Source organism: Mobula birostris, chromosome 9 (assembly GCF_030028105.1).
Source record: "Mobula birostris isolate sMobBir1 chromosome 9, sMobBir1.hap1, whole genome shotgun sequence".
Lineage (NCBI taxonomy): Eukaryota > Metazoa > Chordata > Chondrichthyes > Myliobatiformes > Myliobatidae > Mobula > Mobula birostris.
In genome coordinates, this window is record NC_092378.1 from 48,180,897 (window position 1) to 48,208,420 (window position 27,524).

A 27,524-nucleotide genomic window follows, 5' to 3' on the forward strand; every position below is an offset into this window, starting at 1 on the left:
TGGGAATAAACGGGACCTTTTCAGAATGGCAGGCGGTGACTAGTGGGGTACCGCAAGGCTCAGTGCTGGGACCCCAGTTGTTTACAATATATATTAATGACTTGGATGAGGGAATTAAATGCAGCATCTCCAAGTTTGCGGATGACACGAAGCTGGGTGGCAGTGTTAGCTGTGAGGAGGATGCTAAGAGGATGCAGGGTGACTTGGATAGGTTGGGTGAGTGGGCAAATTCATGGCAGATGCAATTTAATGTGGATAAATGTGAAGTTATCCACTTTGGTGGCAAAAATAGGAAAACAGATTATTATCTGAATGGTGGCCAATTAGGAAAAGGGGAGGTGCAACGAGACTTGGGTGTCATTATACACCGGTCATTGAAAGTGGGCATGCAGGCACAGCAGGCGGTGAAAAAGGCGAATGGTATGCTGGCAATTATAGCGAGAGGATTCGAGTACAGGAGCAGGGAGGTACTACTGCAGTTGTACAAGGCCTTGGTGAGACCACACCTGGAGTATTGTGTGCAGTTTTGGTCCCCTAATCTGAGGAAAGACATCCTTGCCATAGAGGGAGTACAGAGAAGGTTCACCAGATTGATTCCTGGGATGGCAGGACTTTCATATGAAGAAAGACTGGATGAACTGGGCTTGTACTCATTGGAATTTAGAAGATTGAGGGGGGATCTGATTGAAACGTATAAGATCCTAAAGGGATTGGACAGGCTAGATGCAGGAAGATTGTTCCCGATGTTGGGGAAGTCCAGAACGAGGGGTCACAGTTTGAGGATAGAGGGGATGCCTTTTAGGACCGAGATTAGGAAAAACTTCTTCACACAGAGAGTGGTGAATCTGTGGAATTCTCTGCCACAGGAAACAGTTGAGGCTAGTTCATTGGCTATATTTAAGAGGGAGTTAGATATAGCCCTTGTGGCTACAGGGGTCAGGGGGTATGGAGGGAAGGCTGGGGCGGTTTTCTGAGTTGGATGATCAGCCATGATCATAATAAATGGCGGTGCAGGCTCGAAGGGCCGAATGGCCTACTCCTGCACCTATTTTCTATGTTTCTATGTTTCTATGCTGGAAATCCGGCCCAAAACGTCGACGGTACCTTTTTTTTCCCCCCCATAGATGCTGCCCCACCAAACTGAGTTCCTCCGGCATTTTGTGTGTGTTGCTAGCATAACGAGAAGGATGGGGTGTATGCCAGGTTAAAGAGATTGCGTGTGAAATGGAGAATTTGTGTTGGTTGAAATATTGTGCATTGAACTAATTGGTATTCAAAGGTCAGGGGTTTGTGAAGGTTGAGGGGAAGTGGGTTTTTTTGAGAACTACTGGGAAGTCTGTATCAACCACAGTCCCCGTTCTTTCCCCTTCTGTATTCCATTGATTGGAGCTGGTGCAGTAACCACTCAGCACCAGTTATTGTCATTGTAATCCTGTTCAATAAAGTACTTTGCAAGCCTGTTCCTTTATCCTGCCTCAGTTAATTTCCACATTAACCTTACCCATCACAAACCGATCTGACATAATTTGATATTTTTGGCATTTTTTAGACAATAACATTTTTTATCCAAACAGGGGAAGGAGGACATGCATGGTTTGATATTGTATTGGTTTATTATTGTCACATGGACTGGGATAGCTGATTGTTTGCATACTATCAAGTGAGATTATACCATACCCAAGACTGTTAGAGTGTATTATGGAGTTAGGTTATGTTAATATTAGGTTATTATATTAATATTTATTTCAGTAATCAATCTTTAGACATGAATGAGGATTTTAGATTAAATTTAAAATGTAGCCATGGACAATAGTTTCCTGGAGCTGTGGACATCAGTTAATTGAAAACCAGACAGTGCAGATTAACATTCATTTTGGGTGTCTGGAGTGTGGGTGTGAAGATGGAGGTGTGAATATTATATGCAATTCAAAGGAAGCATTGTAAATACATTGTAACTATAGAATCGTCCTGCCCCTCCCTTTGATCTTTAGCATATAAAATATCATGTAATATTGGGTCAAACAAGCCTTTTCCATTGTGAGTGTCTCACTTTGTTGAATAAAATACTTCTGTATCCATTGGCTTCAATGTCTCTCTGGTGACTTTGTTCACGTTACAATGCTAAGTACACTGAAGTAGTAAACAGAAAGACAACCTTCAGAATATAGTGTTGTAGCCACAGACAATGTGCAGTGATATACAAGGGCCCTAATAAGTTAGGTTGGGTGATGAAGAGTTCATCGTTTGCGTATGAGAGGATCACTCAAGAATCTTATAAGAACATGGTAGAAGCTGCGCTTGAGTCTGGTGAGTTGTGCTCGCAAGCTTTGCTATCTTCTGCCTAATGGGAGAGGGCAGAAGAGAGAATGACTGGTGTGAGAGGAGCCAGTGATTTGTGTTTGCTGCTTTCCCAGGGCAATGGGATGTATAGTCATTGGAGGGGAGGTTGGTTTGCATAATGGATGATGCCATGCAATCTATACACCAAATGGCTGACCATGAATGAGATATAAAACTAAACGGTGACATCAATACTGTTATCATTGACAGTTACAAGTTGGTGAGGTGCTGAATGTTATTTCTTACACACAAGTGTAAGAACAAAATAATTGTTACTCCATATAACAAAAAAGACAAAAGATAAAGAACACAATAATAATCAAAAAACACACAATAAATATAAATACATAAGATAGCGTATATACATGGATTGAGTGTATGTCTATACAGTGATGCTAGGATGTACACAAGGTAACTGATGGGAAAGAATAAAGTAAGAGGTGGAGTTAGTGGGTGGAGGTGTTGATCAGCCTTGCTGCTTGGGGAAAGTAACTGTTTTTGAGTCTGGTGGTCCTGGTGTGGATGCTGTGTAGGCTCCACTCTGATGGGAGTGGAACAGAAGTCCATGAGCAGGTTGTGTGGGATCCTTCATGATGTTACTGGCCCTTTTCCCGCACCTTTCTGCATATATGTCCCTGATGGCAGGTAGGCTGGTGTCAGTGATGCTTTGGGCAGCTTTGGCTACCCGTCATAGAGGCTTCCTGTCCATTGCAGTGTAGCTTCCGTAGCAAGCAGTGATGCTGCTTCTAAGGATGCTCTCTACAGAGCATTGTAGAGTGACATGACTATGGATGTGCAAAGTCCAGCTCTCTTCAGCCTCCTCAGAAAGTAGAGGCATTGGTGAGCTTTCCTGACTGTATAGAATGTGTTCTAGTTCCATGAAAGTCTGTGCATGATGTGAACTCCCAGAAGTTGAAACTGCTTGCAGTTTCCATTGCTGTGCTACCCATGTGAGAGGTGTAAGTTCTCCTGAAGTTGATAATCATTTACTTGTTGACATTAAGGAACAGGTTATTTGCCTGGCACCAGACCTCGAGCTCTTCTACCTCCTCCCTGTAATGAGAGAGCCACATATTCCTACAAAACAGCTGCCTGTGATTACCCAGCTGCTGAGGGTGGGGTAACCCAAGTAAAACAAGGCCACTGGAAGCACCAGACATTTTGGGGACATTACCATCTCAAAATTCTCTCCAATTTACCACCTGTACTGGAAACAAATCACATTCCTTCATTGTTTCTTGGCTCTCTATTCCACTGGCAGGATTTGCTACCCTACCTCTGCCATCCAAGGCAAATAGTGATGGGCATTAAGTATTGCCCCGACCAGCAAAATACGCATTCCATAAGTGAATTATAAAAAAGGACATTCAGCAATGTTGCAAACACGAGGAAATCTGCAGATGCTGGAAATTCAAGCAACACACATAAAAGTTGCTGGTGAACGCAGCAGGCCAGGCAGCATCTCTAGGAAGAGGTACAGTCGACGTTTCAGGCGGAGACCCTTCATCAGGACTAACTGAAAGAAGAGCTAGTAAGAGATTTGAAAGTGGGAGGGGGAGGGGGAGATCCAAAATGATAGGAGAAGACAGGAGGGGGAGGAATAGAGCCAAGAGCTGGACAGTTGATTGGCAAAAGGGGTATGAGAGGATCATGGGACAGGAGGCTTAGGGAGAAAGAAAAGGGGGAGGGGGGAAAATCCCAGAGGATGGGCAAGGGGTACAGTGAGAGGGACAGAGGGAGAAAAAGGAGAGAGAAAAAGAATGTGTGTATATAAATAAATAACGGATGGGGTACAAGGGGGAGGTGGGGCATTAGGCGAAGTTTGAGAAGTCAATGTTCATGCCATCAGGTTGGAAGCTACCCAGACGGAATATAAGGTGTTGTTTCTCCTTACACTTCCTCCCTTATCACCATTCAGGGCCCCAGACAGTCCTTCCAGGTGAGGTGACACTTCACCTGTGAGTCGGCTAGGGTGATATACTGCATCCGGTGCTCCCGATGTGGCCTTCTATATATTGGCGAGACCCAACGCGGACTGGGAGATCATTTCGCTGAACACCTACGCTCTGTCCGCCAGAGAAAGCAGGATCCCCCAGTGGCCACACATTTTAATTCCACATCCCATTCCCATTCTGATATGTCTATCCATGGCCTCCTCTACTGTAAAGCTGAAGCCACACTCAGGTTGGAGGAACAACACCTTATATTCCATCTGGGTAGCCTCCAACCTGATGGCATGAACATCGACTTCTCTAACTTCCGCTAATGCCCCACCTCCCCCTCGTACCCCATCTGTTATTTATTTATATACACACATTCTTTTTATCTCTCTCTCCTTTTTCTCCCTCTGTCCCTCTCACTATACCCCTTGCCCATCCTCTGGGTTTCCCCCCCCTCCCCCTTTTCTTTCTCCCTGGGCCTCCTGTCCCATGACCTCTCGTATCCCTTTTGTCTATCAACTGTCCAGCTCTTGGCTCCATTCCTCCCGCTCCTGTCTTCTTCTATCATTTTGGATCCCTCCTCCCCCTCCCACTTTCAAATCTCTTACTAGCTCTTCTTTCAGTTAGTCCTGACGAAGGGTCTCGGCCCGAAACGTCGACTTTACCTCTTTCTAGACATGCTGCCTGGCCTGCTGCATTCCCCAGCAACTTTGATGTGTGTTGAACAATGTTGGATATCTTTAGGGAGTCTGTGGTAAAATAAGACCATAAAACCATACATAATACTAGTTATAGAGTCAGGGAGTTATAAAGAGATACATAACGGACACAGGGCCTTCACCCTATTGAGTTTATGCTGTCCATCAACCACCCATTTACACTGATCCTTTATTCCTCCCTTTTAATGAAGATTCTCCCCATTTTTTCCATCAACTCTCCTCAAATTCTACCACTCAACTACACACTAGGGACAATTTACAGTGACTGATTAATGCCCCCACCCTGTAAGGAGACAAACCAGAGCAGCACCGGAAAACCCACATGGTCGCCAGGGAAACCTGATGTCAGGATAGAACCAAATCTCTGGATACGTGTCAGCCGTTCTAACTACACCACCCTACTACCCAGCAGCAAAAAAATGTGGCTCATTAATATTAAGCCAATGATAAAAAAGACTGCTTCTCGTCATTCCAGGGCATTCACAGACATAAGGTCTGCAGATGCTGGAAATACAAAGCAACACATATAAAATGCTGGAGGAACTCAGTGCCGGTCCGGGTGAGTCTGGGTGAGCCCAGGTGAGTCCGTGCTGGTCCTGTCCGGGTGAATCGGTGCGGGTCCGGGTGAATCCGAGCCAGTCCGGTCCAGTCCGCGCCAGTTCGGTCCGGTCCGGTCCGGTCGGGGTGAGTCGGCGCCGGTCTTTGTAAAGCTACTTGTGTAGAACTGGGCTGATATGTGCAAGGTGCAGAGCTGGGTGAGTGTTTGGGTTCTGCATTGAACGTGTAGGCGCTGATGCAGGATAACTGTGCAGGTCTGGGTGGAGTGGGTGCCTCTGCAAAAGCAGGGTGTGAACGCGTGGGTGCTGGGCAAAGCAGGTGGGTGCTCTATGGCTCAGTTAGTGCACACGTAGGTGAATTGAAGCACTGAAGGAGAGAGTTCCAGTGGTCTCAATCAAACTACATCACACTGGAAATCTCATGTGAAAGGGCTTGTACCTTTCTGAGGCTTCTTGCCATGGCCTTCTCGAAATGAAATCGTGCAGTACTCCTCCAGATGAATATAATTGACCAGGGCTTCTTTCCGGGAGGTCATGTTGCGTCCTGGATACAGAATCGCTGCTTCTTCTTAAATGATAACAGCTCAGCATTACACCTTCCAACATCAGATTGGCCTAAATGAAGACAGAGGATGAGATGACTATAACTGTTTACATACTATATAAGGTTATTGTATCAAGTATTACAGCAAATATAAAATATTATAATAAGTTATTGTGCTCCTTGAAATTCCTGGAATTGCCGCACAGACACAAGAGATTCTACAGATGCTGATATTCCAGAGTAACACAAAATGTAGGAGGATCTCTGCAGATCAGGCAAGATCTGTGGGAAGGAATCAATGTTTCTCAGGCTGGGATCCCTGGAGAGGAAGTGGGAGAGAAACGGGGAGGGGAAGAGGAAGAGAAAGGAACGTTGACTCTTTAATCCTTTCCAGAGATGCTGCCTGATCTGCCAAGCTCCTCCAGCGTTTTGTGTTTGTTACAGAAGTGTAAACACTGATACAGCACAAGCCAAGAAACCCCAAACACAACAGTGGACTACATTTCAGTGGTAAATTGTTGATTGTAAAAGACTTTAGAACTACTGGAATGATGTGTGGGCTGTAAATATCAATGCAGGCCTTCTTTATTTGCTTGTTAATCGTGATGAAATTCAACCCCGCCTATGAACATGGCACATCACTACAACCCATGTAGTTACAGACATAGACCCTGTGCTCCTAGGTAGCCAGAGAGCTACAGCATAGTCGTAGCATTCTTAGGTAACTATAGAACACTTCGATACTCCCTCTAGACTGCACATATATTTATATTAATATAAACACTGACCTCCTCTTGAAACGCACACAACACACCTTGCATTAACCCTAACACATTCCCTAAGTTATGACAAATACCGAAATCCCACCCTGCAACCAGCTGCATGCTCCTCTGAACCCTTGTAGATGTCAGTACAGGTCCGCCCAGCTTACCAATGCCAACTCTGATGCAGCCTGTATATATGAGCGAATGTTTGGGAGACTGATGGGATGAACTGAGCTGCAGGCATTGCCTGTCAAGTGGAAAACTCTGTTTGTGGCCTCACTTCTGTTTAACAAACTGTTCAGGTAACAAACAGTTCACAGGAACAGAACCCCGCGGTAGTTCTCGGGAGCACCTGTCCACTCATGGGACTCCCCTCCACCATAAGATTTCGTATCAGACGATGGACCCATGAACACTACCTCACTATTCCTGATGAAGGGTCTCAGTTCAAAACATCGACTGTTTATTCTTCTCCATAGATGCTGCCCGACCTGCAGAGTTCCTCTAAAATTTTGCTTGTGTAACACTACCTCATTATTTTTTGCTCTTGTTTTTCCCTACTTAATTTTTAAAATATATTTCTTGTTATAATTTGTAGTATATTTTATGTATTGCACTGTACTGCTGCTCTAGAACAACAAATTTCATGACATACTGTATATCTGTGATAATAAACCTGATTCTGACACCCATAGATACTGAAACACTCCTGGGAGATTCTACAAACTCACCCTCCCTGAAATTCCTGTAAATACAACACATTCCCAGATATCCATGTTCGGGTTAATGCCCTCCTGAAAGTTAAGTAGAGACAACTTCACAGGGACTCCTTTAAACAAACTTTAAATGTCAGCAAATATTGACACTCTCAGAAATCCCCTCTAAGCATTGACGCTATTTCAGGGATCACCTGCAAGCATATTCAAAGACATTTTCAACTACTGCTGTACCCACTCACTCAACATACATCACCCTCAGAACTCCTGAAAATGTTGACACAATCCCAACGATGCACTGTATTAATGAGGGACCCAAAGTTCGAAGTAAATTTATTACTAAAGTACGTGTCTGTCACTATGTACTACCCTGGGATTTATTTCTTTGCATGCATTCACAGCAGAACAAAGAAATACAATAGAATCAATGAAAAGCTGCACAAAAAGACTGACAAGCAACCAATGACCAAAAGAAGTTAATATATTGCAAGTGTAATATACTAACACATCCAGCAATTTTTATTAGTACAAACGCCCTCTTGTAAACTGTGACACTGTGCCAGGACATTGAGGTACTACTGATACAAATCCTGACACACTTCAAGTCAGAGAAATCTTCTGGTGGGTCCTCTTGAAACTATTGACACGATTGGGACTTAAGGGTTATGGGGAAAGGGCAGGTAGGTGGAGATGAGTCCATGGTCAGATCAACCATGATCTGATTGAATGGCGGAGCAGGGTCGACAGCCAGATGGCCGACTCCTGGTCCTATTTCTTACAGCCTTATGTTCCCCAGAGAGATCACTCCACAATATCCAACCCCACCTCCAACTCCCACCACCAGCCACCTGTGGATTCCATGACACTCGCAATCTATTGTACATGTCAATACATTCTCAGAATCCTCCTGGAAGTAGAAATGAAATCCTCAAATGATTTTTACAACAAGGAGAGGTCAAGTACATTTCTTCAGAAGGAAGAGAGGTGAGTTCTTTGAAGGGTATAAAATTTCTACCAGCTTGACGGGAGGAATGGCGAAGCAGAATGAATAGACTAATTACGCTCCTATGTCTTATAATCTTGACAGGGTGGATGCAAGAATGATGTTTCCTCTGGCTGGTGTGTAATAAGGGTTGCCCACTCAGAAGAGAGCTGAGAAAAGATTTCTTCACTCAAAGGATAATGAACCTTTGGGATTCTCTATCCAGGAAAGGGGGTGAAGGTTCAAGACAGAAATAATTTTTTTTGTTATGAAGGGAATCAGGGGACATGGGGTTAGTGCAGGAAGGAGGTACCGAGGTAAAAGGTCAGTCCTGACCAAGGGACCGAATAGCCTATGCCTGTTTCTTAATATTCACAGCACCATCCATGATAAATACATACACACGTCATAAAGTTTGACAGCATGGTAACAAGCCCTTTGGCTGAGTTCATACATACTTTAACGTAATTAATAAAGCTCCTGAGAAGACTAAGTCACACTCCAGCACATTCTCAAAATTTCAACATATTCCCAGGAAAAAGAAATCCATTTCTTTGGACTAGAGTTGGAGGAAATCTGTATTAATTTTAAGCACCTAGTGAAAACAGTGCTGGTGTCGATCAAAACAGAAATATTGAACATAAACAAAAGCAGTTAATCCTGGAATCTACCCATCAAGCCCTCTTTTATCCCTAAGCTACTCCACAATAATATCAAAGTGAGCTCAGCACCAGGGCAGGAGCCCAGGCTTTTGAGTTCAGAGATGCTGGGGGAGAAATTAAAAGTACCTGAAAAAGCAAACTCGAACTGCAAGGGCAGATTAGCCTGCAGGAGCTGGGTACGGTGCACGAGACATTGAATGTGTCTTCATTCCTACACCCAGCCTGAGGCACCAGTGTTGATAATCGCAGCTGGGTACCTGCTTCACGTGATGCAGCAATCCCTGTGCCTCTTGAAGGGAAGCTGATTACATCCTAGGGCTGCTGGATATTGTTTCGGAGCTTTGAGATGTTTGCCGTAAATCAGGCTAGAATAGGGCAGGGAAAAGGGGTGCAAGGAACCCCGACATTTTCACATGACTCAGGTTATTTCAGTGGACGGGGCACAGAGGTCCTTCACTCTCAGTGGTGAAGGGGTGCAGTCGGCTCTATCACTCAACACCACGTTGGCCACTGTAACTTGAGGAAGGTCAGATGAGAGTGGATGCCACCGCCCTGCCAACTCCAGCCACACCAGTGAACCCTGACCTCTGATGTCACATGTGTGAAGTTCATTCTTTCTTTTGACTACAATTGCTTCCCTTACGTGACCTGGGTTCCCTTCACAACCCAATGAAGGCATGGTTGGTAGGTTAGTTGTCACTGTAAATACAGCACAGAAGCAGGTTCTTCAGCCGAACTCGTCCATGCTGAACAAGTTGCCCATCTAAGCTGTGTTTGGCCTATAAACTTCTCAACCCTTCCTAACAATTTACATGTCCAAATGTATTTTAATTGTTGTTATTATACCTACCTCAGGCACTTCCCCTGGTAGCTTGTTCCATGTAAGTACCACACTTCACATGAAGAAGTTGCCCCTCATGACCCTTTTAATTCTCTCTCCTCTCACATTGCCCCTAGTGTGTAAATGACTGGGAGAGCTGATGGAATTATGAGGAGAATGAAAAGGGTAGTTGAACAATCAACATCAGAGAATGTATTAAGGAAATGGAGCTGCAGCTCGACGACCTTCGACTATACGGAAGAATGAGGAGGTGACAGACAGGAGCTACAGAAACGTATTTACCCCTAGCATGCAGGAGAAGACACATAACTGAGAAACTGTCAGGAGGAGGAGGGGAAATGCACAGCCAGTGCAGAGTACACCTGTGGTGGTTCCCCTCAATAACAGTATATAACTTTAGATACTATTGAGGGGACAACATACCGGTGGGAGCCACAGCAACCAGGTCTCTGGCTGAGTCTGGTGCTGTGGCTCAGAGGAGCAGAGAGTTGAAGAGAACTAGTGTCGATAGGAGATTCCATAGTCAGGGAAACAGAGATGAGATTCTGTGGGCGCGATAGAGACTTCCAGATGGCACGTTGCCACTCAGGTGCCAGGGTCAGGGATGTCTCAGATTGGGTCCATGGCATTCTCAATGGCAAGGGTGAGCAGTCAGAAGTATTGGTATATGTTGGTAGCAATGACATAAGTAGACAAGGTGAGGAGGTCCTGAAGAGAGATTTTAGGGAGCTGGGTAGAGAGCTGAAAAGCTGAAGACGTCCTGCCTCATCCCTGTGCCGAAGATGCCGTGCCCCAGCGGCCTCAATGACTACAGACCGGTGCCATTAACCTCTCACATCATGAAGGCCCTGGAGAGACTTGTTCTGGAGCTGCTCTGGCCTATGGTCAGGCCACACTTAGATCCCCTCCAGTTCGCCTACCAGCCCCGACTAGGAGTTGAGGATGCCATCGTCTACCTGCTGAACCATGTCTACGCCCACCCAGACAAGCCAGCAAGCACTGTGAGGGTCATGTTTTTTTGACTTCTCCAGTGTGTTCAACACCATCTGCCCTGCTCTGCTGGGGGAGAAGCTGACAGCGATGCAGGTGGATGCTTTCCTGGTGTCATGGATTCTTGATTACCTGACTGGCAGACCACAGTACGTGTTCTTTCAACACTGTGTGTCTGACAGAGTGATCAGCAGCACTGGGGCTCCACAGGGGACTGTCTTGTCTCCCTTTCTCTTCACCATTTACACCTCGGACTTCAATTACTGCACAGTCTTGTCATCTTCAGAAGTTTTCGGATGACTCTGCCATAGTTGGATGCATCAGCAAGGGAGATGAGGCTGAGTACAGGGCTACGGTAGGAAACTTTGTCACATGATGTGAGCAAAATTATCTGCAGCTTAATGTGAAAAAGACTAAGGAGCTGGTGGTAGACCTGAGGAGAGCTAAGGTACTGGTGACCCCTGTTTCCATCCAGGGGGTCAGTGTGGACATGGTGGAGGATTACAAATACCTGGGGATACGAAATGACAATAAACTGGACTGGTCAAAGAACACTGAGGCTGTCTACAAGGAGGGGCAGAGCCGTCTCTATTTCCTGAGGAGACTGAGGTCCTTTAACATCTGCCGGACGATGCTGAGGATGTTCTACGAGTCTGTGGTGGCCAGTGCTATCATGTTTGCTGTTGTGTGCTGGGGCAGCAGGCTGAGGGTAGCAGACACCAACGGAATCAACAAACTCATTCGTAAGGCCAGTCATGTTGTGGGGATGGAACTGGACTCTCTGACGGTGGTGTCTGAAAAGAGGATGCTGTCCAAGTTGCATGCCATCTTGGACAATGTCTCCCATCCACTACATAATGTACCGGGGTGGACACAGGAGTACATTCAGCCAGAGACTCATTCCACCGAGATACAGCACAGAGCGTCATAGGAAGTCATTCCTGCCTGTGGCCATCAAACTTTAAAACTCCTCCCTTGGAGGGTCAGACACCCTGAGCCAATAGGTGGGTCCTGGGCTTATTTCCTGGAATAACTTACATATTATTATTTAACTATTTATGGTTTTATTACTATTTATTATTTATGGTGCAACTGTAACGAAAACCAATTTCCCCCAGGATCAATAAAGTATGACTATGACCATGACTAAAAATAGGACCTCCAGGGTAGTAATCTCTGGGTTGCTGCCTGTGCCGTGTGCCAGTGAGGGTAAGAGTAGGATGACTTGGCCCGTGAACGTGTGGCTGAGGAACTGATGCAGGAGGCAGAGGTTCACATTTATGGATCATTGGGATCTCCTCTGGGGAAGGTATGACCTGTATAAAAGGGATGGGTTACACCTGAACCCGAGGGGGTCCATTATCCTTGTGGACAGGTTGGCTAGAGTTGCTCTGGAGGGTTTAAATAATTTAGCAAGGGTATGGGAACCAGAGTGATAGAGCTGAGGATGAGAGAGTGGGTTTACAAACAGAGGCAATGTGTAGTGAGACACCTAACAAGGAGAGGCTGATGACAGGGCAAAATTGCAGTCAACAGGATGAGTTGCAATGTAAAAGGTGGACAAAAATCGATAAGGATGAATACACAACTGAAGGTGTTATATTTCAATGTTTGCAGTATATGGAATAAGGTAAATGAATTTGCAGCACAGTTATAGATTGGAATGTATGATGTTGTAGGCAACACTGAATCATTGGAGAAAGAAGATTATAGCTGGGAGCATATTGTCCAAGGATACACATTGATTAGAAAGGACAGGCTGGAAGGCAGAGGGGGGTGCATTGCTCTGCTGCTAAAAAATGAAATCAAATCATTAGAGCGAAGGTGTTGAATCGTGGTTACAGAGCTATGCAACTGCAAGGATAACAGGACCCCGAGTTGTTTGCAGATCCAAAATAGTAGTAAGCACATGGTCTACAAATTACAACAGGAGATTTAAAAAAATGCATGGCAGAAGGGCAAAGTTACAATAAACATGGGGGATTTCAATATGCAGCTAGATTGGGAAAATCAGGTTGGCACTGGATTCCAAGAGGAGGAATTTCTAGAATGCTTACAAGATGGCTTTTTAGAGCAGCTCATGGTTGAGCCCCCACTAGGGGATCTGAAAATCTGGTTTGGGTGTTGTGCAATGAACCAGAATTAATTACAGAGCTTAAGGTAAAAGAATCCTTAGGAGATTTCATTATTGATTTCATTATGATTGAATTCACCCTGAAATTTCAGGAGAAGCTAAGGTCAGATGTATCAGTATTACAGTGGATTAGAAAGAATTAGAGGCATGAGAGAGGAGTTGGCCAGAATTGATTGGAAAAGAACACTGGCAGGTATAACAGAAGAACAGCAATGGCTAGAATTCCTGGAAGTAATTCAGAAAGCACAGGATATATAAAGAGGAAGAAGTATTCTCAAGGCAAACTGACATAACTGTGGCTAACAAAAGATATCAAAGCCAACATAGAAGCTAAAGAGAGAGTATATAATAGAGCAAAAATTAGTGGGAAGTTTTGGCATTGGGAAGCTTTTAAAAACCAATAGAAGGTAACTAAAAAGATCATTAAGAAGGTAAAGATGGAACATAGAAACCATAGAAAAAACTACAGCACAGAAACAGGCCTTTTGGCCCTTCTTGGCTGTGCCGAACCATTTTCTGCCTAGTCCCACTGACCTGCACACATAGAAACCATAGAAAAACTACAGCACAGAAACAGCCCTTTTGACATGAAAGTAAGCTAGTCGATAATATTAAAGAGGATACCAAAAGTTTCTTCAGGTCATAAAGTGCAAAACAGAGGTGGGAGTGGATATCAGTTTGCTGGAAAATGATACTGGACAGGTAGTAATGGGGGGGGACAATGAAATGGTGGATGAACTGAATAGTACTCCGTATCAGTTTCACAGTGGAAGACACTAGCAGGATGGTGGAAGTTCCAAGTGCCAAGGGTCATGAAGTGTGTGAAGTTACCAATAATAGCGAGAAGGTTCTTGGGAAACTGCAAGGTCTGAAGGTCACCTGAAAGAGATGGTTGAGAAGATTGTGGAGGCGTTAGTAACGATCAGTAGATTCTGGAATAGTTCTGGAAGACTGAAAAATTGCATATGTCACTCCAAGAACAGAGAGCAGCAGAAGAAAGGAAATTATAGCCCAGTTAGTTTGACCTCAGTGGTTGGGAAGATGTTGGAGCCGACTGCTAAGAATGTGGTTTCAAAGAACATGGAGGCACATGATAAAATACCCCATAGTCAGCATGGTTTCCCCAAGGGAAATTCTTTCCTGACAGATCTGTTGAAATTCTTTGAAGAAATAACAGGCAGGATAGACAGAGTCAGTAGATGTTGTGTACTTGGATTTTCAGAAGGCCTTTGACAAGGCGCCACACTTGAGGCTGCTTAACAAGCTACAAGCCGATGGTATTACAGGAAAGATCCTAGCATGGATAAAGCAGTGGCTGATTGGCAGGAGGCAAAGAGTGGGAATAAAGGGAACCTTTTCTGGTTGGTGACTAGTGGTGTTCCACAGGGGTCTGTGTTGGGACGACTTCTTTTTACATTGTATGTCAATGATTTGAATGATAGGAAAAATGATAGAATTGATAGCTTTGTGCCCAAGTTTGTAGACGATGTGAAGATGGGTGGAAGGGCAGGTAGCTTTGAGGAAGTGGAGAGGCTAAAGACATACAGATTAGGAGAATTGGCAAAGAAGTGGCAAATGGAACATAGTGTCAGGAAGTGAGTGGTCATGCACTTTCGTAGAAGAAATGAAAGGACTGACAATTTTCTAAATGGAGAAAAGATACAAAAAACTGAGGCGCAAAGGGACTTGGCAGTCCTTGTGCAGGATTCCCTAAAGGTAATTTGCTGATTAAGTCTGTGGTGAGGAAGGCAAACATAATGTTAGCATTCATTTCAAGAGGACCAGGATATAAAAGCAAGGATGTAATGTTGAAACCTTGTAATGCACTATTGAGACCTCACTTGGAGTATTGTGAGAAGTTTTGGGCCCTTTGTCTTAGAAAGGATGTGCTGAAACTGGAGGAGGTCCAAAGGAGGTTCACAAAAATGATTCCAGGATTAAGAGGCTTGTCATGAGGAGCACTTAATAGCCCTGGGCTTCTACTCACTGGAATTCAGAAGGTTGAGGGGTGACCTCATTGAACGCTATTAAATGTTGAAGGACCTCGATAGAGTGGATGTGGAGAGGATGTTGCTTATGGTAGGAGAGGCGAAGACCAAGGGACACAGCCTCAGAATAGATGGGTGTCCTTTAAGAATTGACATGGGGAGGAATTTCTTTAGCCAGAGAGTGGTAAATTGGTAAATCTGGGGAATTAGTTGCTATAGGCCGCTGTGGAGGCCAAGTCTTTATGTACATTTAAGGCAAAGGATGATAAATTCTTGATTGGTCTGGGCATGAAGGGATATGGGTGGGGGGGGGGGGGGAGGCAGGAGATTGGGGCTGAGGAAAAATGGATCAGCCATGATGAAATGGCGGCGCAGAGTCGACAGGCCGAATGGCCTAAATGTGCTCCTATATCTTATGGTCTCATGGTAGGGTGAGATTAGTGTAAATAGGAATTTGATAGGTTTTTTGAGGAAGTAATTAAAATTCCATCTGCCCCTGAACATGCTGGAGCAATTCTACACTGCCATCATAGAGAGCATCCTCACATCAACCTTTGGTGCAGCACCCTCTCACAAAATATGAAAACTACAGCGAACCATCAGATCAGCAGAAAAGGTCATTGGCTGCAGTCTACTATCAGTGCAGGATTTGTGTGTGTCCAGGACAAATAAGCAGTCAAAAAAAAACTTTGCAGGTTATATCCCTCCCCCCACCCCTGCAACCTGCCTTATCCAAAAGTTCCCTTCTAGAAAGCACTCTGGTGCTACTAAATATCAAAACCTTCACCCCTTCTTAAATGTTTCTTCCCCCCCCCCCCTCATGGGTAGATTATCTGATCAATCTTTCTAGCTAACCCCACCTCACACCCCTCTATCTATTAACCCCCCCCCCCCATCATGGCACTGCACAGTGAACAGTTTAAGCCACTGTTTACATTGAAAATACATGCTGCTATTTATGCACATTTATTCCATATTTGTACTTTAACCTCTAGCTTTATTTTGTTATATAATTATTTATTCTTTATAATTGTTGAATATTACATACACAAAATGTTGGAGGATCTCAACAGTTCAGGCAGCATCCATGAAGATGAAAGAACAGTCGATGCTTCAAGCCGAGACCCTTCTTTTGGACTGGAAAGGAAGGGGGAAGATGGCGGAATGGAAAGGTAGGGGGAGGGGAAGGAGGATAGCTTGCAGTTGATAGGTAAAGTCAGGTAGATGGGAAAGCTAAAGGGCTAGAGATGAAGGAATCTGATAGGAGAGGAAAGGAGATGGGGCACCAGGGGGAGGTGATAGGCAGGTGAGAAGGAATGAGCAGCCAGAGTGGGGAATAGAAGATGAGGGGAGTGGGAGCGAATTTTTTTTAAACTGGAGGGGGGAATAGAAAAATCAATATTCATATCAGGTTGGAGGCAATTCAGATGGAATATAAGGTGATGCTCCTCCACCCTGAGGGAGGCCTCATTGTGGCACAGGAGGAGGCCATGGACCGACATGTCAGAAAGGGATTGGGAATCGGAATTAAAACGTTTGACCACCGGGAAGTTCAGCTTTTGGCAGATGGAATGAAAGTGCTTGACGAAGCGATCCCCCAATTTATGACAGGTCTCATGCACGTAAAGGAAGCCCCATGTCAAACTGGATACAATAGGCAACCCCAGCAGATTCACAAGTGAAGTGTTGCCTCGCCTGGAAGGACTGTTTAGCACCCTGAATGGAGGTGAGGGAGGAGGTGAAGGAGGAGGTGAATTGGCTGGTTTAGCACTTTGGCCACTCGCAGGGATCAATGCCAGGAGGGAGGGATGGATGGACAGACAAGGGAATCATGGAGGGAACAATCCCTGTGGAAAGCAGGGGTGGAGGGGGGGGGGAGAGGTAAAGATAGGTTTAGTGGTAGGATCCCTTTGGAGATGGCGGAAGCTGCAGAGGCTGATGGAATGGTAGCTAAGGACAAGTAGAACTCTATCAGTGTTAAGGCCACAGGATTATGGGGTGTGCACGGATGTACGAGAAATGGAGGAGACGTGGGTGAGGGCAGCATCAACGGTGGAGGAAGGGAAACCCTGTTCTTTGAAGGAGGAGGACATCTCTGATGCCATGGAAATCAAAAATTCACCCTGAGAACAGATGCTTTAGAGATGAAGGAAATGAGAAAAGGGAATAGCATTTTGACAGGAGACAGAGTGAGAAGAGGAATTGTCAAGATAGCCATGAGAATTGGTAGGTTTATAAAAGATTTCAGTTGACAGTTTGTTTTCAGAGTCGGAGACAGAGACATCAAGAAAGGAGAGGGGGTGTTAGAAAGGAAGCAAGTGAACTTAAAGGCAGGTTGGAAGCTGGAGGCAAAGTTGATGAAATTGGCAAGCTCAGCATGGGTGCGTGAAGCAACACCAATGCAGATATCAATGTGGCGGAGAAAGAGTTGGGGAGTATTACCAGGGAAGGCTTGGAACAAGGACTGTTTTATGTAGCCAATGAAAATAAAGAGGTTAGGGGCAGGGAATTGAAAGTTAGTGAGGAGATCAAGACCAAGAGAACTGTCACAGATGTAGGTGGGAAGGGAATGAACCAAGGGGATAAAATGGAGTCAAGGTATGAGAACGCTAGTTCTGTGGGGCTGGAGCAGGCAGAGACAATGGGCCTATCAAGAGTCAGTTTTGTGGATCGTGGGTAGAAGGTAGAAGCGAGCGGTGTGGGGTAAGAGAACTATGAGTTTGGTGGCAGTGGATGGGAGTCCGCTAGAGTTGATGAGGTCAGTGATGGTGTCAGAGACAGTTTTCTGATGGTCTAGAATGGGGTCCTCTTCAAGGGGTAGGTAAGAGGAGGCGTCTGAGAATTGCCACTCAGCTTCAGTTAGATAGAGGTCAGTCCACCACACTACAACAGCACCCCATTTGTCTGTGGGTTTCATGGTAATGTTGGGATTGGTGTGGAGAGAGTGGAAGGCAGTGTCTTCAGAGGGAGGTGAGGAATACTGTATTTGAGCTGGTTGATGTCTCGTCAGCAATTAGAAATGAAAAGATCCAAGGCAGTTAGAGAACCAGTGCAGGGTGTCTAAGAGGAGGAAAAGGGTTGGAGATGGGAAAAGGGATCGTCGGTGCAGGCTGGGGAATTCTTGCTGAAGAAGTGGGCTCAGAGATGGATGTGATTGAAGAAGAGTTCAGTGCGTGGCGGGCACGGAACTCACTGAGGTGCGGGCAAGGTAAGGCCCTTTCTGAGGGCAGAAATTTCCTCCTCAGTAGGAGAAGGTCGGCGGGAATGATAGAGACGTGACAGGGATTAGAGCTATGGTTGAAGGGGCGGGGGAGGAGAGTGGGAGGTGTGGAGGGTTAAGGTGTTCAGGAGAGGTGGGGAGGGAGGAAAATGGAGACTCCGAGGACCCAAGAGGTGATGGTGTTGTTTTTTGTTGCATGTCATACATGGACCAACAGAGAGCTTTCCAGAACCATAGCAAACTCCTAATGCATGTAAATATATCTGGCAAATAGAGTTGATCCTTGAATCGTCGAGAGTCAGAGCTGAACGGTCTGCTTCTACGTTGTATGCTTCTACAACTCTAATGCAACTCAAGCAGCTGCTTTAAGTACCATTTGTTTGGTGATCAATATTAATCACAGAGCTTTATATATTATAGGACGAAGCAGATTGCAAGTACTTGGCCAGGCACCACAGGCAATCTGTTTATCTGCTTATCAATACTTCCTACCAGAAGATTGAGAGGGCTTAAATGACATGTAGTACAACTTTTTTTGAAGTGTTGCATCATTTGTGTTTTCTCTACAAGAACTAATAAACTACAGGTCATACATACAAAGTGCCAAAACAAGCCTGTATGGTTTTCCAATCTTTAAGTGTTCCCATAGCAACCTCCATGAATAGCTACAATCACAATAGTCATTAATATAATTGTGTGTCATGGGAGAAAGCACGATTCACACCCTCCAACCCATGTAATTTTATCTTTTGAACCTCAACCTGACGGTGTGAAGGTAAAAGACTTCTCTGATTTCCCATTTCAAGTTTGTTGTAAATAATTAACAGTGAGAACAACACTTCTGAGGAGGAAAAGATTTAACAATTTAAAGACAAAAGCATCATTGAGGTATTAATGAAGCAATTCTGCACATTATAGAACCGTTGCATTCCTTCCTTTCAAATCTAGCTGATTATAATATCCAGCTTGAAATAGTTCAAAGTTCAAAGTAAGTTCATCATCAAAATACATACATAGGTCACCATGTACCACCCAGAGATTCATTTCCTTGTAGGCAATTACAATAGAACAAAGAAATACAATAGAATCAATGAAAAACTGCACACAAAGACTGACAAGCAACCAATGTATAAAAGAACACAAACTACAAATAAAAAAAGCGAACAAAGAAATACTGAGAACATGAGTTGTAGAGTCCTTGAAAGTGAGTCCGTAAGTTGTGTTCAGTGACCAGTTCATTTCTAAGATGAAAGAAGTTACCCACGCTGGTTCAGGAGCAATCTGCTATTATGTAGAATTATTCAGTCTCTGGTTTTGAGAGGAGTTATGCATTGTGACCAGAGGAAAAATACCTTCATTTTCAGGGTGTGCTTAAATCCAAATTTATTACCCAAGCCTCATTGCCATTGAGACAGTGGTAGTAAACAGTCATCTTGAATTAGCTTATTCCCTGTGGTGAAGATATTCCAACAGAACTGTCAGCAGATCATTCCCAACAATAACAGTTCTGTGCTTTTAAAAATTTCTTTGGCAACTGGACATCATTAACAAAGCCAGCATTTACTGTCTTTCCCTAACTACCCATGAGAAGGAGTTTAACTACCTTCTTGAAACAATGCCATACTTCTGGTGAAGGCGACCAGAAAGTGCTGCTGGGGAAGCAGTTCTAGGATGAAGACTCCATGACAATGAAGGACTAGCAAGAGATTTCCAAGTCCGGATAGTGTGAGCCTTGGCAGGATGAGGGGGAGGGGGGTGGAAATTGAATGGGTTGCATTCTCATGCACCTCCTGGATTGTCCTTCTTGATGGTAAATGTTAGGGCGTATTCTGAATTTAGGATATATAGCACATATTAATTTCTTCAGATTTGAATGTCGATTGTAGATTGAATTTCTAATGCAGCTCTGAACAATAGTCTGCCTGGAGCTGCAGTTTGGGGTTCATTACAAACCAGGAAACAACCATTCACTTGATGCCTGCATATGGGGAGGGAGGGGGAGGGGGAAGAGGGAGGGGGCTAACATTCATTTTGGGTGAATGGAGTGTGGGTGTGAAGAAGGATGTGTTTGGAAAGTATAAGCAATTCAAAGGAAGCATTGTAGACGCATTATAACTAGACACACACATCAAAGTTGCTGGTGAACGCAGCAGGCCAGGCAGCATCTCTAGGAAGAGGTACAGTTGATGTTTCGGGCTGAGACCCTTCGTCAGGACTAACTGAAAGAAGAGATAGTAAGAGATTTGAGGGGGGGGGAAGGGGGAGATCCAAAATGATAGAAGATGACAGGAGGGGGAGGGATGGAGCCATGAGCTGGACAGTTGATTGGCAAAAGGGATATGAGAGGATCATGGGAAAGGAGGCCTAGGGAGAAAGAAAAGGACGAGGGGGAAAAAAAACCCAGAGGATGGGCAAGGTGTATAGTGAGAGGTTCACAGGGAGAAAAAGGAGAGAGAGAAAAAGAATGTGTGTATATAAATAAATAACGGATGGGATATGAGGGGGAGGTGGAGCATTAGTGGAAGTTTGAGAAGTCAATGTTCATGCCATCAGGTTGGAGGCTACCCAGACGGAATATAAGGTGTTGTTCCTTCAACCTGAGTGTGGCTTCATTTTTACATTAGAGGAGGCCGTGGATAGACATATCAGAATGGGAATGGGAGGTGGAATTAAAATATGTGGCCACTGGGAGATCCTGCTTTCCTCTGGCGGACAGAGCGCAGGTGTTCAGCAAAGCGGTCTCCCAGTCTGCATCAGGTCTCACCAATATATAGAAGGCCACATCAGGAGCACCGGACACAGTATATCACCCCAGCCGACTCACAGGTGAAGTGTCGCCTATGTGGCCTTCTATATGTAGCCCCCCCTGGCCACCCTCAGGGTTGCTCGGCTCACTGTCGTCTAGGGAAACAGCCTCGGCCCCGCCAAATTGGGTAATAGTTTGTTTGGATGCTGTGTGAGGTACCCCATCCCGCCCAAATAACAGACGCAATTAAATGATTTACAGTTTATAGATATTACTGGAACTATATAATTAAGAGAGAATAAAATAAAAGAATAAAAGGCGCCACACTTATCAAAGTTCAATCTCTTCGTGCACAATACAGCTGGAGCTCAAGGACCTTCTTCTTCACCCAGCGACCCCTCGAACCATCACGACCAGCCGCCTGGGACCAACAACGGTGGTCGACCAGACGCTCCACACGAGTCCATCTCCGTCTCCTTGCTGAACGCCCTCCTCAGGGTTCAACCCCGTTAGCGGACATCACAGCACCTCGTCCATCCTCTGTCTCGCTCTCCCGCCTTCTGCCCCAAAACCCCATGCATACAGTATCTTCAAATACACCTAAACCATAACTATCCCAATTGGTTAATAGCACCCTCTTATCACCCTCTAAACCAAAACAAGCTGCTTGCGCAAACTTTCTCAGCGTTTAACACAACAAAGCTGCATTCCCCACATTAACACAACAAAGACGCCGTTTTAATTAGCCTCCGCAGTAACATAAAAGTTGAAACCTCCTTACATATATATTGGACAGCTTCTTCCACCAGGCTACCAGACTGGTTAATTTATGCTGACACGACTGTATTTCTATGTTATGCTGACTATCCTGTTGTACATACTATTCATTATAAATTACTATAAATTGCACATTGCATATTTAGACAGATGTGATGTAATGATTTTTACTCATATATATGAAGGATGTAAGTCATAAAGTCAATTCAATGGCTCTTTTCACCTTACATAACCTACTTCTGTTTAAATTCGTCAGTCTTGATAAAAAGTCATCACATCTCTGCTGATAACTTCAAAGGATTTTTCTTACCTATCCAATTTCCCCAACTTTCTCAAGAGAGTTAAAGAATAGGGTAACAGACCCTTCTGCCTCAATTTCACCCACGTGACCAAATAACCTACTGACTTTCAAATGTAGGAGGGAACCCATGCACTCACAGGGAGAATGTACATACTTTGTACAGACAGTGGCGGGCGAACTTGTGCACTCCAGCCCCTCAGCCTCACACTTCACTGTCAACAGGAAAGCAGTGGGCATTGATTGATCAGGGCCAAATATTAGCCTCAGTTCTTAACTTACATTGACCCAAGTTCAAACTAAGGATACTAGTTTCAAGTATTCTAACATACTTAATTTGTTGTTTTGCACACAGGAATGTGTTTGATATTATCATCTCCAAGTAGTTAAACAGGTTTCATTAATCTCCCAGTTTAGTTCCTTTAAAATATGTAAACACATCTGTAGTTGTGATTTTTCAATTAACAAGAATGTATAAAGTGATTGGACAGGTATCAATACTTCTTTTCTTTTGTTTAGACTTATTTTCCCCTCATGCTCTGCTGTGCTTTCCTTCAGAACAATCTTTCCCTTGTAGCATCGTCTTTCCCTTCAATGAATGTGCTCTATTTAGAACCCTGAACAGGCTTGCTGTGATTCAATAGACAAAGGCAGAATAAATTGCTTATTTTTACATATCTGGCTGCATTGTTTTTAGATAGAAGAACACAGAACACTATAGCACAGTACAGGCACTTCAGCCCATGATGTCGTGATGGTCTCTTAACCTCCTCTAAGATCAATCTATCCCTTCCGTCCTACATAATACTCCAATTTTCTATTATACACATGCCTTAAATGTCAAAGTTCAAAGTTAAATTGTCAGAGTACATATTTGTCACTACATACAACCTGAGATTCTTTTTCCTGCAGGCACATTTACCAAATGTATAGGATAGTAACAAAGTCGGATCAATGAAAGAGCAAAAGCATGGAAGACAAACTGTTGAAATGCAACTACAAATAAATAGCAATAAATAACGAGGGCATGAATTAACAAGATAGAGTCCTTAATGTGAGATAATTGGTTGTGGAAACATCTCAATATGTGAGTGTAATTATCCTCCTTTTTCCAAGAGCTTAATGGTTGCGGGGTAGTAACTGTTCTTGAACCTAGTGGTCCTAATGTAAGCCTCTACCATCTCCCCTGGCAGGGCATTCCATGTACCCGCACTCTCTATGTAAAGAATTTTTGACATCTCCCCAATAATTTCCTCCAATCATAAAATTATGCCTCCTTTTGTTAGTTATTTCTGCCCTGGGAAAGAAAGTCTCTGGCTAGCTATGTCTCTATGGCTCTTATCACCTTGTAGCTCTCAAGTCACCTGTCATCCTCCTTTGCTCCAAAGGAAAGGATATTCTCTGCTCTATCTCTCCATTTACTGTTTTATTGCTTCAGGCTGTGAGATTGTGCTTGGGATTCACCAGTTCATATTTACCCATTCACAGAGAATTTATTTGGCCATGTAACAAAAAAAAAAAATCACAGATGAAGTCAGAATTTTGCAAATTCAGCATCGCTCTAATTCAATAAAAACACATACAAATAGGAACAAATATAAATACTCAGCCCTGAGTACAGTAACTATACTCAGATACTGGTTACAGGCCACTGGAACATTGAACACGAGTGTTTCCTCTTGCAATAGAACCCTCTATTGGAAGGGCATATATACAGAAAGGTACCAGAAAAGGGACAGTAACATCATGAAGGATCCCACATACACTGTTCGTGGACTGTTTGTCCCTCTCCCAGCAGGGACAAGGCTGTGCAGCGTCCATGCCAGGCCTCCCAGACTCAAAAAACAGTTACTTTCCCCAAGCAGTAAGACTGATCAACACCTCCACCCATTAACCCATCCCCCACCACTACTTAGTCACTTCCTGTCAGTGTCACCTTGTGTACAGACACTCCTGTGCCTAATGTCACTTTATGCACAAAATTAACGTATGGTATACAAGCTATCTTAGGTATTTATATTTATTATGTTTTTCTTTATTATTGTGTTCTTATCTTTTTTTGGTGCTGCATTGGATCTGGATTAACAATTATTTCATTCTCCTTTACACTTGTGTAGTGGAAATGGCATCAAAAATCAAACAATGTATTCTATATCATACTTCATGCAGTATTCACATGTAATATGTTCGCATGATGAGATCACAGATTCATGGAATTATACAGTATGGAAACTGGCTCTTCTGCCAACAAGATTCCCATTTAGCCCTGTCCTATTTACATGCATTTGGCCTACATCCTTCTAATCCTTTCCTATCTATCTAACTAATGTTTTACATGTTGTAATTCTACCCATTTCTACCTCCTTCTCCGGCAGATCATTCCATACACGCAAACCCTCTGTGTGAAAAAACTTGCTCCTCAGATTCCCTTTCAATCTTTTCCCTTCCACTGGAGTCGTCCTCTAGTTTTAAACTCAGTTATCCTTACAAAAAGACTGTCCAAACGATACATTTCATTCTTGTACAAACTTTCGTATAGTCACTTCTCAGACTCATCCGCTATTAGAAAAGCAATCCCAGCTCATCCAATCTCTCCTTACAACTCAAGACCTCCAGTCCGGGGCAACATTCCCGTGAATCTTGACTCCACCCACTCTAGTTTAATCACATTCTTCCTGCAGCCTGGAGACCAGAATTACACACCATGCTCCTGGTTTTAGAAAGTGTGTGGAAGCTTGAGAGGGGGTGCAGAGGAGATTTACCAAGACATTGCCTGGACTAGAGAGCATGTTATAGGACAGTAGATTGAGTAAGCTCGGGTTTTTCTCTTCAGATCGATGGAGGTTGAGAGGTGACGTGATAAGGTGTACAAGATGATAAGAGGCATAGGTCCAGCAGATAACCAGAGATTTTCTCCCCAGGCAGAAATGACAAATGTGAAAAGGCAAAATTTACCTTCAGGGTGTAAAATGTCCAGAAAACCAATAGACCATAACACATAGCAGCACAATTAGACCATTCAGCTCATTGAGTCTGCTGTGCTATTTCATCACAGTGGATTTATTATTCCTCTCAACCCCATTCTTCTATATTTTCCCTGGAACGTTTGATGCCCTTCCTCCTCATCTCTGTTCGAAAGGGACGTTGTATTCTGAGGTTGTACCCTCTGTTTCTAGACTTCTAATGTGAAGTATAATATAGAATATATTGTTGATTTTTGCAGCCATTTCCACTACACAAGTGTAAAGGAGAATGAAATAACATGACTAGTCACCAGCAGCCAACCAAAAAATATCACATTTCCACTCTTTGCCTCATGCCAGTCAGTCAATCTACCATCCATGCCAGTATCTTTTCTGTAATACTATGATATTATTTTGTTAAGCAGCCTCATGTGCGGAACTTTCTCAAAGACCTTTGGAATCCAAGTAAATAACATTCATTGGCTTTCCTTTATCTATCCTGCCTGTTATTTCCTCAATGAATTCCAACAGGTTTGTCAAGTAAGATTTTCCCTATGCTGACTTTAGCCTATTTTATCATGTGTTTCTAACTATCTCAATACCTCATCCTTAATAATGGACTCCAAATCTTACCAGCTATTGATGTCAGGGTAATTGGCCTATAATTTCCAGTTTTTTGCCACCCATCCTTCTTAAAGAGTGGAGTATTATTTGTAATTTTTCAGTCCTCCAGAACCATTTCAGAATCTAGCGATTCTTGAAAGATCACTTCTAATGCCTCCATAATCTCTTCAGCTACCTCTTTCAGAACCCTGGGATGTAGTCCATCTGGTTCAGGTGACTTATCTACCTTCTGACCTTTCCACTCGCCAAGTACCTTCTCCCTAATAATAGTAACTACCACACTCACATCTGCCCCTGACACTTTCGTGCTTCTGGCATATTGCTGGTGTCTTTCACAGTGAAAATTGACATAAAATGCTTATTAAGTTCCCCCACCATTGCTTCCCCCCCCCCACAAAAAACTACCTCTCCAGCATCATTGATAAGTTCTTTACACAGTGGTGGCTGTGTAGAATGCCCTGCCAGGGATTGTGGTAGAAACAGATAGAAACCATAGAAAACTACAGCACAGAAACAGGCCTTTTGGCCCTTCTTGGCTGTGACGAACCATTTTCTGCCTAGTCCCACTGACCTGCACACGGACCATATCCCTCCATACACCTCCCATCCATGTATCTGTCCAATTTATTCTTAAATGTTAAAAAAGAACCTGCATTTACCACCTCATCTGGCAGCTCATTCCATACTCCCACCACTCTGTGTGAAGAAGCCCCCCCTAATGTTCCCTTTAAACTTTTCCCCCCTCACCCTTAACTCACGTCCTCTGTTTTTTTCTCCCCTTGCCTCAGTGGAAAAAGCCCGCTTGCATTCACTCTATCTATACCCATCATAATTTTATATACTATCAAATCTCCCCTCATTCTTCTACGCTCCAGGGAATAAAGTCCTAACCTATTCAACCTTTCTCTGTAACTGAGTTTCTCAAGTCCCGGCAACATCCTTGTAAACCTTCTCTGCACTCTTTCAACCTTATTTATATCCTTCCTGTAATTTGCTGACCAAAACTGAACACAATACTCCAGATTCGGCCTCAGCAATGCCTTATATAGCCTCATCATAACATTCCAGCTCTTATACTCAATATTTCGATTAATAAATGCCAATATACCAAAAGCTCTCTTTACGACCCTATCTACCTGTGATGCCACTTTTAGGGAATTTTGTATCTGTATTCCCAGATCCCTCTGTTCGACTGCACTCCTCAGTGCCTTACCATTAACCCTGTACGTTCTACCTTGGTTTGTCCTTCCAACGTGCAATACCTCACACTTGTCTGTATTAAACTCCATCTGCCATTTTTCAGCCCATTTTTCCAGCTGGTCCAAGTCCCTCTGCAGGCTCTGAAAACCTTCCTCACTGTCTACTACACCTCCAATCTTTGTATCATCAGCAAATTTGCTGATCCAATTTACCACATTATCATCCAGATCATTGATATAGATGACAAATAACAATGGACCCAGCATTGATCCCTGTGGCACACCACTAGTCACAGGCCTCCACTCGGAGAAGCAGTTCTCTACTACCACTCTTTGGCTTCTTCCATTGAGCCAATGTCTAATCCAATTTACCACCTCTCCATGTATACCTAGCGACTGAATTTTCCTAACTAACCTCCCATGCGGGACCTTGTCAAAGGCCTTACTGAAGTCCATGTAGACAATATCCACTGCCTTCCCTTCATCCACTTTCCTGGTAACTCCTCGAAAAACTCCAATA

The 27,524-nt window shown here is 43.9% G+C and overlaps 1 protein-coding gene across 5 annotated transcripts in view; it reads right to left on the minus strand.

Annotated features, from left to right (window-relative positions):
- Positions 1-27,524, minus strand: part of svopl (SVOP-like) — a 155,692-nt gene that overhangs the window by 121,986 nt on the left and 6,182 nt on the right. For all 5 annotated transcript variants that reach the window (XR_011887179.1, XR_011887180.1, XR_011887181.1 and 2 more), the window contains exon 2: positions 5,996-6,171. Coding sequence is in view for 2 of the 5 variants with exons in the window: in XM_072268009.1 (XP_072124110.1) it covers positions 5,996-6,092 (97 nt within the window). In the remaining 3 variants the exon portion in view is untranslated. The remainder of the gene's footprint in view (positions 1-5,995; positions 6,172-27,524) is intronic.